Here is a 15,043-nt window from a genome sequence, read left to right as displayed (position 1 = left end):
GATCAAGCCCTCTGTCAGGTCTGCGGTCAGCATCGGGTCTGCTTGGGGCTTTCTGTCCCTCCATCCTCTCTCTTTCTCAAATAAATAAATAAATCTTTAAAAAGTAAAATAAAAGTTGTTAGTTTAGTCCTTTCCAGATTTTTTTTTTCTTTTTTTCTTTTTTTTTTTTTTTTTGTGTGTGTTTTATTTTATTTTATTTTTTTTTAACTTTTTATTTTTTATAAACATATATTTTTATCCCCAGGGGTACAGGTCTGTGAATCACCAGGTTTACACACTTCACAGCACTCACCAAAGCACATACCCTCCCCAATGTCCATAATCCCACCCCCTTCTCCCAAACCCCCTCCCCCCAGCAACCCTCAGTTTGTTTTGTGAGATTAAGAGTCACTTATGGTTTGTCTCCCTCCCAATCCCATCTTGTTTCATTTATTCTTCTCCTACCCACTTAAGCCTCCATGTTGCATCACCACTTCCTCATATCAGGGAGATCATATGATAGTTGTCTTTCTCTGCTTGACTTATTTCGCTAAGCATGATACGCTCTAGTTCCATCCATGTTGTCGCAAATGGCAAGACTTCATTTCTTTTGATGGCTGCATAGTATTCCATTGTGTATATATACCACATCTTCTTGATCCATTCATCTGTGGATGGACATCTAGGTTCTTTCCATAGTTTGGCTATTGTGGACATTGCTGCTATAAACATTCGGGTGCATGTGCCCCTTTGGATCACTACGTTTGTATCTTTAGGGTAAATACCCAATAGTGCAATTGCTGGGTCATAGGGCAGTTCTATTTTCAACATTCTGAGGAACCTCCATGCTGTTTTCCAGAGTGGCTGCACCAGCTTGCATTCCCACCAACAGTGTAGGAGGGTTCCCCTTTCTCCACATCCTCGCCAGCATCTGTCATTTCCTGACTTGTTGATTTTAGCCATTCTGACTGGTGTGAGGTGATATCTCATTGTGGTTTTGATTTGTATTTCCCTGATGCCGAGTGATATGGAGCACTTTTTCATGTGTCTGTTGGCCATCTGGATGTCTTCTTTGCAGAAATGTCTGTTCATGTCCTCTGCCCATTTCTTGATTGGATTATTTGTTCTTTGGGTGTTGAGTTTGCTAAGTTCTTTATAGATTCTGGACACTAGTCCTTTATCTGATATGTCATTTGCAAATATCTTCTCCCATTCTGTCAGTTGTCTTTTGATTTTGTTAACTGTTTCCTTTGCTGTGCAAAAGCTTTTGATCTTGATGAAATCCCAATAGTTCATTTTTTCCCTTGCTTCCCTTGCCTTTTGCGTTGTTCCTAGGAAGATGTTGCTGCGGCAGAGGTCGAAGAGGTTGCTGCCTGTGTTCTCCTCAAGGATTTTGATGGATTCCTTTCGCACATTGAGGTCCTTCATCCATTTTGAGTCTATTTTTGTGTGTGGTGTAAGGAAATGGTCCAATTTCATTTTTCTACATGTGGCTGTCCAATTTTCCCAGCACCATTTATTGAAGAGGCTGTCTTTTTTCCATTGGACATTCTTTCCTGCTTTGTCGAAGATGAGTTGACCATAGATTTGAGGGTCTATTTCTGGGCTCTCTATTCTGTTCCATTGATCTATGTGTCTGTTTTTGTGCCAGTACCATGCTGTCTTGATGATGACAGCTTTGTAATAGAGCTTGAAGTCCGGAATTGTGATGCCACCAACGTTGGCTTTCTTTTTCAATATCCCTTTGGCTATTCGAGGTCTTTTCTGGTTCCATATAAATTTTAGCATTATTTGTTCCATTTCTTTGAAAAAGATGGATGGTACTTTGATAGGAATTGCATTAAATGTGTAGATTGCTTTAGGTAGCATAGACATTTTCACAATATTTATTCTTCCAATCCAGGAGCATGGAACATTTTTCCATTTCTTTGTGTCTTCCTCAATTTCTTTCATGAGTACTTTATAGTTTTCTGAGTATAGATTCTGTGTCTCTTTGGTTAGGTTTATTCCTAGGTATCTTATGGTTTTGGATGCAATTGTAAATGGGATTGACTCCTTAATATCTCTTTCTTCTGTCTTGCTGTTGGTGTAGAGAAATGCAACTGATTTCTGTGCATTGATTTTATATCCTGACACTTTACTGAATTCCTGTATAAGTTCTAGCAGTTTTGGAGTGGAGTCTTTTGGGTTTTCCACATATAGTATCATATCATCTGCGAAGAGCGATAATTTGACTTCTTCTTTGCCGATTTGGATGCCTTTAATTTCCTTTTGTTGTCTGATTGCTGAGGCTAGGACCTCTAGTACTATGTTGAATAGCAGTGGTGATAATGGACATCCCTGCCGTGTTCCTGACCTTAGTGGAAAAGCTTTCAGTTTTTCTCCATTGAGAATGATATTTGCGGTGGGTTTTTCATAGATGGCTTTGATGATATTGAGGTATGTGCCCTCTATCCCTACACTTTGAAGAGTTTTGATCAGGAAGGGATGCTGTACTTTGTCAAATGCTTTTTCAGCATCTATTGAGAGTATCATATGGTTCTTGTTCTTTCTTTTATTGATGTGTTGTATCACATTGACTGATTTGCGGATGTTGAACCAACCTTGCAGCCCTGGAATGAATCCCACTTGGTCGTGGTGAATAATCTTTTTAATGTACTGTTGAATCCTATTGGCTAGTATTTTGTTGAGTATTTTCGCATCTGTGTTCATCAAGGATATCGGTCTATAGCTCTCTTTTTTGGTGGGATCCTTGTCTGGTTTTGGGATCAAGGTGATGCTGGCCTCATAAAATGAGTTTGGAAGTTTTCCTTCCATTTCTATTTTTTGGAACAGTTTCAGGAGAATAGGAATTAGTTCTTCTTTAAATGTTTGGTAGAATTCCCCCGGGAAGCCATCTGGCCCTGGGCTTTTGTTTGTTTGGAGATTTTTAATGACTGTTTCAATCTCCTTACTGGTTATGGGTCTGTTCAGGCTTTCTATTTCTTCCTGGTTCAGTTGTGGTAGTTTATATGTTTCTAGGAATGCATCCATTTCTTCCAGATTGTCAAATTTATTGCCGTAGAGTTGCTCATAGTATGTTCTTATAATAGTTTGTATTTCTTTGGTGTTAGTTGTGATCTCTCCTCTTTCATTCATGATTTTATTTATTTGGGTCCTTTCTCTTTTCTTTTTGATAAGTCGGGCCAGGGGTTTATCAATTTTATTAATTCTTTCAAAGAACCAGCTCCTAGTTTCGTTGATTTGCTCTATTGTCTTTTTGGTTTCTATTTCATTGATTTCTGCTCTGATCTTTATGATTTCTCTTCTCCTGCTGGGCTTAGGGTTTCTTTCTTGTTCTTTCTCTAGCTCCTTTAGGTGTAGGGTTAGGTTGTGTACCTGAGACCTTTCTTGTTTCTTGAGAAAGGCTTGTACCGCTATATATTTTCCTCTCAGGACTGCCTTTATTGTGTCCCACAGATTTTGAACCGTTGTATTTTCATTATCATTTGTTTACATGATTTTTTTCAATTCTTCTTTAATTTCCCGGTTGACCCATTCATTCTTTAGAAGGATACTGTTTAGTCTCCATGTATTTGGGTTCTTTCCAAACTTCCTTTTGTGGTTGAGTTCTAGCTTTAGAGCATTGTGGTCTGAAAATATGCAGGGAATGATCCCAATCTTTTGATACCGGTTGAGTCCTAATTTAGGACCGAGGATGTGATCTATTCTGGAGAATGTTCCATGTGCACTAGAGAAGAATGTGTATTCTGTTGCTTTGGGATGAAATGTTCTGAATATATCTGTGATGTCCATCTGGTCCAGTGTGTCGTTTAAGGCCTTTATTTCCTTGCTGATCTTTTGCTTGGATGACCTGTCCATTTCAGTGAGGGGAGTGTTAAAGTCCCCTACTATTATTGTATTGTTGTTGATGTGTTTCTTTGATTTTGTTATTAATTGGTTTATATAGTTGGCTGCTCCCACGTTGGGGGCATAGATATTTAAAATTGTTAAATCTTCTTGTTGGACAGACCCTTTGAGTATGATATAGTGTCCTTCCTCATCTCTTATTATAGTCTTTGGCTTAAAATCTAATTGATCTGATATAAGGATTGCCACTCCTGCTTTCTTCTGATGTCCATTAGCATGGTAAATTCTTTTCCACCCCCTCACTTTAAATCTGGAGGTGTCTTTGGGCTTAAAATGAGTTTCTTGGAGGCAACATATAGATGGGTTTTGTTTTTTTATCCATTCTGATACCCTGTGTCTTTTGACAGGGGCATTTAGCCCATTCACATTCAGGGTAACTATTGAGAGATATGAATTTAGTGCCATTGTATTGCCTGTAAGGTGACTGTTATTGTATATGGTCTCTGTTCCTTTCTGATCTACCACTTGTAGGCTCTCTCTTTGCTTAGAGGACCCCTTTCAATATTTCCTGTAGAGCTGGTTTGGTATTTGCAAATTCTTTCAGTTGTTGTTTGTCCTGGAAGCTTTTAATCTCTCCTTCTATTTTCAATGATAGCCTAGCTGGATATAGTATTCTGGGCTGCATGTTTTTCTCGTTCAGTGCTCTAAAAATATCATGCCAGCTCTTTCTGGCCTGCCAGGTCTCTGTGGATAAGTCAGCTGCCAATCTAATATTTTTACCATTGTATGTTACAGACTTCTTTTCCCGGGCTGCTTTCAGGATTTTCTCTTTGTCACTGAGACTTGTAAATTTTACTATTAGGTGACGGGGTGTGGGCCTATTCTTATTGATTTTGAGGGGTGTTCTCTGAACCTCCTGAATTTTGATGCTTGTTCCCTTTGCCATATTGGGGAAATTCTCCCCAATAATTCTCTCCAGTATACCTTCTGCTCCCCTCTCTCTTTCTTCTCCTTCTGGAATCCCAATTATTCTAATGTTGTTTCGTCTTATGGTGTTACTTAATTCTCGAATTCTCCCCTCATGGTCCAGTAGCTGTTTGTCCCTCTTTTGCTCAGCTTCTTTATTCTGTCATTTGGTCTTCTATATCACTAATTCTTTCTTCTGCCTCATTTAGCCTAGCAGTTAGAGCCTCCATTTTTGATTGCACCTCATTAATAGCTTTTTTGATTTCAACTTGGTTAGATTTTAGTTCTTTTATTTCTCCAGAAAGGGCTTTTATATCTCTCGAGAGGGTTTCTCTAATATCTTCCATGCCTTTTTCGAGCCCGGCTAGAACCTTGAGAATTGTCATTCTGAACTCTAGATCTGACATATTACCGATGTCTGTATTGATTAGGTCCCTAGCCTTCGGTACTGCCTCTTGTTCTTTTTTTTGCGTTGAATTTTTACGTCTTGTCATTTTGGCCAGATAAGAGTAAATGAAGGGGCAAGTAAAATACTAAAAGGGTGGCAACAACCCCAGAAAAATATGCTTTAACTAAATTAGAAGAGATCCAAAATCGTGAGTGGGGAGAAAGGGGATAAAAAGAGGTTCAAAAAGAAAGAAAGAAAAAAAAAAAGAAAAGAAAAAAAAATTTTTTTAAAAAAGGAAACACCTCAGAAAAATGTAAAAAAGAAAAAATATATATATTAGATAAACTAGTAAAAAATCGTTAAAAAAGAAAAAGGTAACAGTTAAAAAAAAAATTTTACCCGAAGGCGAGAAGAAAAAGAAAAAAAAAATGAAAAAGAAAAAATTAAATTAACTGCAAGACTAAAAAAAAATCACAGGAAAAAAGCCATGAGTTCCGTGCTTGGCTTTCTCCTTCTCTGGAATTCTGCTGCTCTCCTTGGTATTGAAACCGCACTCCTTGGTAGGTGAACTTGGTCTCGGCTGGATTTCTTGTTGATCTTCTGGGGGAGGGGCCTGTTGTAGTAATTCTCAAGTGTCTTTGCCCCAGGCGGAATTACACCTCCCTTACCCGGGGCCGGGGTGAGTAATCCAATCCGCTCGGGTTTGCTTTCAGGAGCTTTTGTTCCCTGAGCGCTTTCCGTAGAGTTCCGGAGGACGGGAACACAAATGGCGGCCTCCTGGTCTCCGGCCTGGAGGAGCCGAGAGCCCAGGGCCCCACTCCTCAGTGCGCCCTCAGAGAACAGCGCCCAGTTACTCCCGTCTGCCTGACCTCCGGCTGCGCTCCGAGCTCACCGAGCCTGCGACCGGTTCAAGGCCACCCCGAGCTGCGAGCTTACTGTCGGCTCTGTCTCTGCAGCCGGCTTTCCCGTTCTAATACCCGCAAACTCCGCGACACTCAGACACCCCCGATCCTTCTGTGACCCTGCGGGACCTGAGGCCACGCTGACCCCGCGTGGGCTTCGCCCCGGTTTAGCCTCTGGAGCGATGTCCCTCAGCGGAACAGACTTTTAAAAGTCCTGATTTTGTGTGCGGTTGCTCCCCCGCTTGCCGGGAGCCGGCCCCTCCCCCCGGGGTCTATCTTCCTGTCGCTCTGGATTCACTTCTCCGCCGGTCCTACCTTTCAGAAAGCGGTTGTTTTTCTGTTTCCAGAATTGCTGTTCTTCTTCTCTTCGGTCTGCCGATGGATTTTCAGGTGTTTGCAATCTTTAGATAAGCTATCCAGCTGATCTCCGGCTAGCTGAAATAGTCTCAGCCTGCTACTTCTCCGCCATCTTCAATTTTGCCTCCTTTCCAGATTTTTACTGTAACTTTGTTTCCTTCTGTTCTCTTTGCCACAACCCCATCCTAGACACTACTATAAGACTACACTATTTTTTTTCTTTTTTCCTTTTTTTTGTCTTCAGTTCTCTGGTTTGTAGTTTGGGGAGCAGAAATGTCCCACTTGAAAGGCAGTTGGTAATTAAGTGTTATTAAGCTCTCTCTGGCTTACCAATATTATGTTTTGTACATTGTTCTTTTAAATTTGATTAGGAATTTATCTGATTAAATTTTAGTTGCTGTTTTTTCCTGTTTTTTCTTTTCTATTACTTCACATTTAATTTTAACTCTTTATAATTAAGTTTAACTTACTGTACTCCAGATATTCAGGTGTTATTTTTATTCCCTTGAGGCCTTCTTTTAATATTTTAAGCAGATTTAAACAGTTATTTCTTCAGAAGAGTTTAGATTCTTTGACATTAAAATTCGTTATTTGCAAGATCAAGATCAATGCATTTTTTTGTTTGTTTGTTTATTATTACAGGTTCGAATGCAAGCACTGAAATGCTTCTCAGTTTTAGCTTTTGAAAACCCCCAGGTATCGATGACTCTGGTAAATGGTAGGCTGAAACTTTCAGTGGTACCTACTTGATTTGATTTATAAACTTTGTAGATTTAAAGAATTCCTTAATTCTTGTCGTTTGTTTCATTTTTAGTTTTGGTTGATGGAGAATTGTTACCACAAATATTTGTGAAGATGTTACAGAGGGATAAGCCTATTGAGATGCAGCTGACATCAGCAAAATGGTAAAAGTCAAGACAATGTGGGAAGAACAATAGTGCTTTATCAATATGTTAGAGTGTTTTTGGACAGCCCAATTAGCTCCTCCAATCCCCATCTTATTTGGGGATTTGGGGATTTGCAAGTCATGAGGTTGTCTCATGTTTTCTTAAATGGGTATGAATTTTTTACTCAGCATACTACTAGTGGCATGCAGAGCAGCAACACTCATGTAACAGCTAAGACTTACCACAGAAAATTATTTTATTACATTCTCAACATACTCTCCTTGTATTTCAGTTGAAATGATATAGAATTAGATTTAACTAACAAATTTATGCTAAGAATTAAGAAACTATAAATATAGGAAAATATAGAGTGAGAATTAGTTGAAGTTGATAACCAAGGCATGATTTCAGAAAATATGGCTTCCTCATCTTTAGAAAAACAAGACATAAAATTCTCATAGAGATGCGACAGTTTATAAGATAGTTAAGTTCTTATTAGTACAAGTCCTGGCACATATAAGCATTCAATATATGTCAATTCAGTAATTATGAGCACATTTAATAGATAGGTTGAGCACCTGCTGTGTAAGATTCTTTGCTAAATTAATTGTTCCAGTATTCAAGAATTTGTGGCTGTCTAGTATTTTAGACAAGGATGAGGAATTTTCAGGGAATTACTCTTGCACAATGAATTGTTTTGTTTTTAGTGTATTATTTATATGCTTGTTTGCTTTTTGTCTTCAAAAATCTTTTTGTTGTAAGATAAATGCTCTCATGGGACTGGTTTAAAAAAATGTGGTAACAAGTCTTAAGATGATAACAGCTATAAACAATTCAATCCTGTACAGTCTAAGTAAATTTTATTGATTTTTTTATAGCTTTCTATAGAAGCCAGAATATGGAGTGTTTTGGCTCCCTCTCCCCAGCTTACTGAAGGAATCTAATCCAAGAAGAAAATTCATTAATTTAAGTTTCTGAAGTGTTCAGTACCTGTTTAGGGAGTACTGAGTAGTTTTCTTTTTCAAAGACAGGTATCATTGTGAAGGCAGATTGTTTTTTAATAGAGCCAAATCATTGACCAGTTGTCAAAGCCATTGCTGGCAAACTCTGAAGAGTTATTAGTTAATTTCTTATGGCTACCATTAAGAGTTAAATGCTTCTTTTGTGATTCTTGTACTACTGGTGTTGGAGTTAGAATATCCCAGCTTAGCTTAATTTAATCTTAGACACTTTATGAACTTTATATTTTATTTTTAACTTTTCCCCCCTTTTTATTATGGAAACTTTCTCACATGAAAATTATAGAATAAAGTATAAGGCATCAAAAACTAATGAGGTACTATATGGTGACTAACATAATAAAAAATAAACAATAAAAATTTTTAAAGTATAGGGAACTCCACTGTGCCTGGTATATAGCTTCAAAGTTTTATCTGCTCATTAAGCCTTTATTTTTTTTTTAAAGATTTTATTTATTTATTTGACAGAGACAGAGACAGCAAGAGAGGGAACACAATCGGGGGAGTGGGAGAAGGAGCACAATCAGGGAGAGTGGGAGAAGAAGCAGACCTCCCGCCAAGCAGGGAGTCCGACGCAGGGCTCGATCCCAGAACCTTAGGATCATGACCTGACCCGAAGGCAGACACTTAACAACTGAGCCACCCAGGCGCCCCAAGCCTTTACTTTTAAAACAATTTTGTATATGTTTTTGAAAAATACCTGACTTACTATCTTTATATATCAGTTAGTTGGTTTTGAGTGTTAAATTGGTGAAACCGCATATGAGGTAATCTGAAAACCTTCTTCCTTAAGATAAATAAGAGTAGCTGTCTTTTTTTCTCCATGAAATCCTAAAGGCAAGGAATTTTTCTTTTAAAGCTTTAAAACACAAGCAAAAACTTACTTTCTGCCATCTTATTCCAGTTTAACTTACATGTGTAGAGCTGGAGCAATTCGGACAGATGACAACTGTATTGTATTAAAGGTGAGCTAATTAATTCTTTCTAAACACATGCAAAAGTTCCCCCGCTCGTAAGTGTTGAATATAAATATTGACATTCCCATTTCTTTTTTTCCTCCCATTTCTTTTTTATGTAACTATGGTATATGTGCATAGCATAAAATAATATTAAAACAGCATGCTTTTCTTTTTAATGGCATACCATGTAGTTTTAAAAAATTGCTTTTAGATGTGTTTTTTTTTATTTGTTTATTTGTTTAATTTTTAATTTTTTATAAACATACAATATATTTTTATCCCCAGGGGTACGGGTCTGTGAATCGCCAGGTTTACACACTTCACAGCACTCACCAAAGCACATACTCTCCCCAATGTCCATAACCCCACCCCACTTCTCCCAACCCCTCTCCCTCCAGCAACCCTCAGTTTGTTTTGTGAGATTAAGAGTCACTTAAGGTTTGTCTCCCTCCCTTTAGATGTGTTTTGAGAGGCAAAGTGAAATAGTTCTTTTCCTTGTCACACCTTTTTCATCTTTACGGAAATTAGGAGGATCTAGAAGTTGTAAAAATACATAAAATTCAGGTGAAATAGAAAATATATTTTAATCCTTGATTTTCATCAAGTTTGCAGTGTAATTTTATAGGAAAGCAGTTCATTAGCTCTGTAGACAAAGACTTTATATCACCCTCCTGACAGATAATCAAAAGACATAATGAAAAAAGAAAAAGTAAATAGTACATGAAAACCAACATCATTGTGACATGTCAAAAGCAACTAGAACTCAGAAAAACCCAAGTAAGAGACTGGCCCTAGAAGTTACAAGTCTTGGATTCTGGTTTCAGCATTCCACCACTGACTGGCTTGGGTAACCTTGGGTACCTCCCTTACTCTTTTTTTTTTTTTAAGATTTTATTTATTTGTCAGAGAGAGGTGGGGGAGAGAGTGAGCACAGGCAGACAGAATGGCAGGCAGAGGCAGAGGGAGAAGCAGGTTCCCTGCTGAGCAAGGAGCCCGACGTGGGACTCGATCCCAGGACGCTGGGATCATGACCTGAGCCGAAGGCAGCTGCTCAACCAACTGAGCCACCCAGGCGTCCCCCTCCCTTACTCTTTTGGTGCTTCGTGAAAAAGGAGGCAATAATTTTTGCTCATCTACCCCACAGGGTCATTTTAAAAATAACAATATATTAAATATATTAAACATCTTATTAGCTACAAAGAACAAAACTAAGTGTAAATAAATTGGTTATGTTTCATTTTATGATTGCGATTTTATGCTCATTATCAGTGTACAGAATGAACCCAAGGATAAAAGATCAGTAATACTAATGTTTGCTTTAGTCTTTGGTGAAGCAAGTCAATTAATTAGAACTGAGGACCCACTAAGTTAGCAACATTGTGTAGAGTTCTAAGGGCTTCCATGCAGGTAACCTTAGTTTATTTGCTCAACTGTTCTACCCCTTCTCTTCTCCCTTATTTGTAAAACTAGGTTAATAGCATCTTCTTCATGTAGTAGTTGTGAGTGTTAAATTCAATAATCCATGAATTTATGGTATTAATAAATATTAGTAACTGTTCAAAAAAAACAAGAGTTTCCTCTTGGAAGCCTAGGGTTGTATTATAAAGCCTGCACTAGCCTGATAGGATTATCAGTAGTGAAAAATGAAGTGCTAAACTCTATGGTAAAGATATAATAGGAACTTAGAAAAGAGCATAGCACAGACAGTAATTGAGGAAGGCTTCCTATAATTACAACATTTCAATCTCCACCTTTGTGGTGGTGTTTAAAATGTGCTCATCAGCCTTAGAAATAGTAAATACTTAGAATTTTTTTATTGAGGACCTAATGTAGCTGAGTTAACAAAACAAGCACCAGGATTTTTGAAGGACCGCAGAAGTAAGATTGGACTAGCAGGTATAGTCATTCTAGGGATTGATTTAGAAAACCTAGGAACGATTGATGCATTTCATTAGCATTATAGGAAAACTGATGGAATCAGTAATGATAAGATCCCTGAATTTTTAAAGCTGTATTTCGGTTTTGCACCTATAGGTATTGATCATACCCCAAAAATAAAAGTCACCCCAGTCATACTATTCACTAAAGAAAAGATAGCATACTTTTTCTGCGGCAGAATTATTCCTGATTAAACTGCTGGATGTCTTTTATCAGCTCTCTAACCACCTGAGCTAGCTGGCATCTTTGCTAGATGTCTTTTAAATAAATAAATATATGGATGGGACAGAAACCTCAGACATGTTTTATCAGGGATTCATAAATGTCTTTTATAAGGTTGTGGAATAAAGTTTCAGTTTTATCTGTCACAAAGCCTGATCAGAGTTTGCATTAATGTGCTTTGATTGTATGATTAGGGTGTAGTATGACAGCACAAATGATTAATATACACTGAACTTTGTTTTTACATTCCAACAAGCCTTTCATTCTCTGAATGTTTATTCAAACATTTGATCAGTAACATGACTGCCAATAAAAACCATTGCATTGATTCAGTCACTATATGCTCTCCATCAAGCTTTTGCCTTTACCACAAAGCAAATAATTAATTTCACTACCTTCCAGACACTGCCTTGTTTGGTTCGAATGTGCAGTAAGGAGAGGTTGCTAGAGGAGAGAGTTGAAGGAGCTGAGACACTCGCCTATCTGATTGAACCAGATGTTGAACTACAGAGAATCGCTAGCATAACTGATCACCTCATTGCCATGCTTGCTGATTATTTCAAGTATCCCAGCTCAGTGAGTGCCATCACTGATATTAAAAGGGTATGTTCTGTTTTTCTTTTCAGCAGCTGAAGCAAGGGATTTTTAAGATTTTCTTACTGCTCACAACTTTGAACCAATTGATAATTACAGTTCAAAACCCTTTTAAATGAAGAAAATCTTCTCCCTTTGATAACATAGATGGTGCTATGGGTTTTTGAATCCAGTTTATCTCATGTGTTCATCAGAAATTTGTCACTAAGCAGGTAATCAGGAAGGAAGAAAATTACATCCCTAATTCTCAACTAAAACCCTAAAATAGTGGGGTGTCAAAACTGGGTATTGATATTATATCAACATCATTTTACCCTGTTGAGGTTCCCAGGATCATCTCTCTTGTTATATTTTTGTTCTTTACATCAAGGGTAATCATCTGTGACAGGTGATATGAGTGGCCTTATTTTAACTCTTCCACCACTTTCTCTTTTGCTATCTTTTCTAACTTTTGTCATCTTTCCTTCAGTTTTATACTGTGCTTTGGGTCTGCTAGTGTCAACTAAAGCACTGTTTAACCTCTAGTTTGCAACCATCAAGAACCAGACTGTGCTTTTCTCAGTTTTTCTCAAGCTGTAAGTTCCGTAGAATAGTTAGGTATTTCTTTCGACTTTGTACTTCTCAGCTTGTTTGTCATATCCATTTCTTTAAGTATAAGAGAACAATATTCAGTTAAAGAAAGTTTATTTAAGAAGGTCATAGTAGAGAGAGCATTGCCTCCTAATTAGTAACCAGTATTGTTTCATGATTGTGACTGTATTTTTGATGCCAGTCATCCCAATGGTAATTTTTTTTACTTTTCTCTTGACCTCTCCCATGCCCTTGAGTTTCCTAAAACTTCATTTGACAGGCAACTGTTCATTTGGCATTTAACACTGAAAACAAAATGAACTCTTAAGGGTTTATCTTTTTCTTCTAGAACGGGCCCAAAGTAACCTTCTGTGTTAGTGGTATTAATAATGTACCCTGCCCTCTATGAATTAAAATTAGTGCCTGCTGTTCCTTCAGTGTACAGTATTGTTCTTCCAGTATAGGTGATGGGTGACTTTGAACCAGCTACCTTGTCTGTTTTCCCTCTGGCCACTTGCTCACATGGACACAGTATCTCACTGGTACAAAGATACATGAGCAAGTCCTAAGAGTGACCTCATGAACCTCTTTAGTTGACCATCCTAGCAAGGCAAATGGAACACTTGGATGGACAGGAGAGTGAGGAAACATAGTTGTAAGAACTTGTACCCTATACCTGTATAAATCATTTAATCAGTATATAGAACATTATCCCTCTGTTAGGGTTTTTCCATTTTATTTCCCTCACAGTAAAACTAGAATAGTAATAATTTTTTAAATGATCTTTTATACCAAACCTTGAATATGTTTGTCATCTTTAATTTTGATGATGGCTTCTATAGTGGTTTCTGACCATAAAAATATAGATACTAGACCCATAGTGAGAAATTCTTACACGTTAATAAATGTGTCAAAATTTTGAAACTACTATTGTTGTTACTTGGCTTTTTTTTTGTTTTTTGTCTGTTTGTTTTTAAAATTACGTTATTTGAGAGAGAGAGGGAAAGCGAGCACGAGTGGGGGGAAGGGACAGAAGGAGAGGAGAAGCGAACCCCCCACTGAACAGGGAGTCAGACATGAGATCACAACTTGAGCTGAAGACAGACACTTAACAACTGAGCCACCCAGGCACCCCTGTTGTTGTTATTTGTTACCCTAAATAATTTTACCCAGCTAAATTTATTTCCCCATCTTCATATACCACAGTCAGTGACAATTTAATAAAACTGATGAATTCAGGGTTTTCTACCTAATATGCCACTTTGTTCTTTAAGAAGTTTCAAAATAAGATCTCAGAAGGTTATACACAATACTTATATCATTGCATAAAGATGAACCTTTTCAAGGCAACTCATTTGGAGTTGTAGTCATTTGGATGAATTAGTTATAAATTACATTATTGATGTGCCTTATATATTTACTGATTTGTATTTAGTCATTGAAAGTGTCATGAGAACATGCTTCTATTTCATTTTTGTGGTAGTTTAATGATAAATCAGTTGTACAGAAGAACTGATAACCTAGCAGTTATGCATGTGGAAAGATAGTATTAATTGTTTCGTACCAGTGAGTAACCTTAAACTTATCAAAAAATCTCTGAACATAAATCTCAGATAATTATAATAGATAACATAGTAATGACTACCATGGTGTATTATTTATTAAGGATTTTCACAAAGGTTTTCCTCTTTCTAAAATCTTGTTAAATCCTGAAATTGGGCTAGCACTGCTCTTAGTGTTTAAGAAAATCTCCTAGAAACCTGGTTGCAGCAGTACTCATATTATCAGCTGTAGTCTGGGGGCTAAAAAAGCCCGAGTGCCTAGTTTTTGAGAGCTTTCAAAGAGCTGGTGTAAGCAAGCATCAGTGCCACTAAAGCTACCATCTGGGAGCACTACATTTTTAAGGGTCAGAGGTTCACAAAGACTTTTCATATACCAGTGTCAAGTGTTATGGTGTTCACTCTTAGATAGAATCAGACTGCACGCATTCCAGGTCATGCTGACACAAACGCAGCAAGGTCTTAGTCATACATGAACAGAACCCAGAAGTAATCAAGAAGTCAATGAGAGCATTAATATCTTAATAGTTCAATTATTTTTTTCAAAAATTTTTATTTCTACTCAGTTTTATTGAAAATTAGGTTTGTGGACTGAGCTGCAATATACCTTTTTTCCCCTTCCATAGCTTGATCATGACTTAAAACATGCTCATGAACTCCGCCAGGCTGCATTCAAGCTCTATGCCTCTCTAGGAGCAAACGATGAAGACATCCGGAAGAAGGTGAGTCTGGGAGAGGGGCGTCCCCCAGTCCTGACAGCCAGCAGGCAGGGAGTGACGTCAACCTGAAAGTCGTGGTGAAGAGCACTAACAGTGACTGTTTGAATATAATAAAGCAGAGTGACTAAAGGCATA

The 15,043-nt window shown here is 37.7% G+C and overlaps 1 protein-coding gene across 3 annotated transcripts in view; it reads left to right on the top strand.

The window, feature by feature from the left end:
* The window catches only part of ARMC8 (armadillo repeat containing 8), a 137,444-nt gene that overhangs the window by 56,168 nt on the left and 66,233 nt on the right, over window positions 1–15,043 (top strand). For all 3 annotated transcript variants that reach the window (XR_014308471.1, XM_082719347.1, XM_082719348.1), the window contains 5 exons: window positions 7,084–7,159; window positions 7,256–7,346; window positions 9,252–9,312; window positions 11,869–12,069; window positions 14,816–14,911. Coding sequence is in view for 2 of the 3 variants with exons in the window: in XM_082719347.1 (XP_082575473.1) it covers window positions 7,084–7,159; window positions 7,256–7,346; window positions 9,252–9,312; window positions 11,869–12,069; window positions 14,816–14,911 (525 nt within the window). In the remaining variant the exon portion in view is untranslated. The remainder of the gene's footprint in view (window positions 1–7,083; window positions 7,160–7,255; window positions 7,347–9,251; window positions 9,313–11,868; window positions 12,070–14,815; window positions 14,912–15,043) is intronic.

Source organism: Mustela nivalis (genome assembly GCF_964662115.1).
Source record: "Mustela nivalis genome assembly, chromosome: 1".
Lineage (NCBI taxonomy): Eukaryota > Metazoa > Chordata > Mammalia > Carnivora > Mustelidae > Mustela > Mustela nivalis.
The sequence above is the reverse complement of the archived record's forward strand: the minus strand, read 5'-3'. Positions and strand labels throughout refer to the sequence as shown.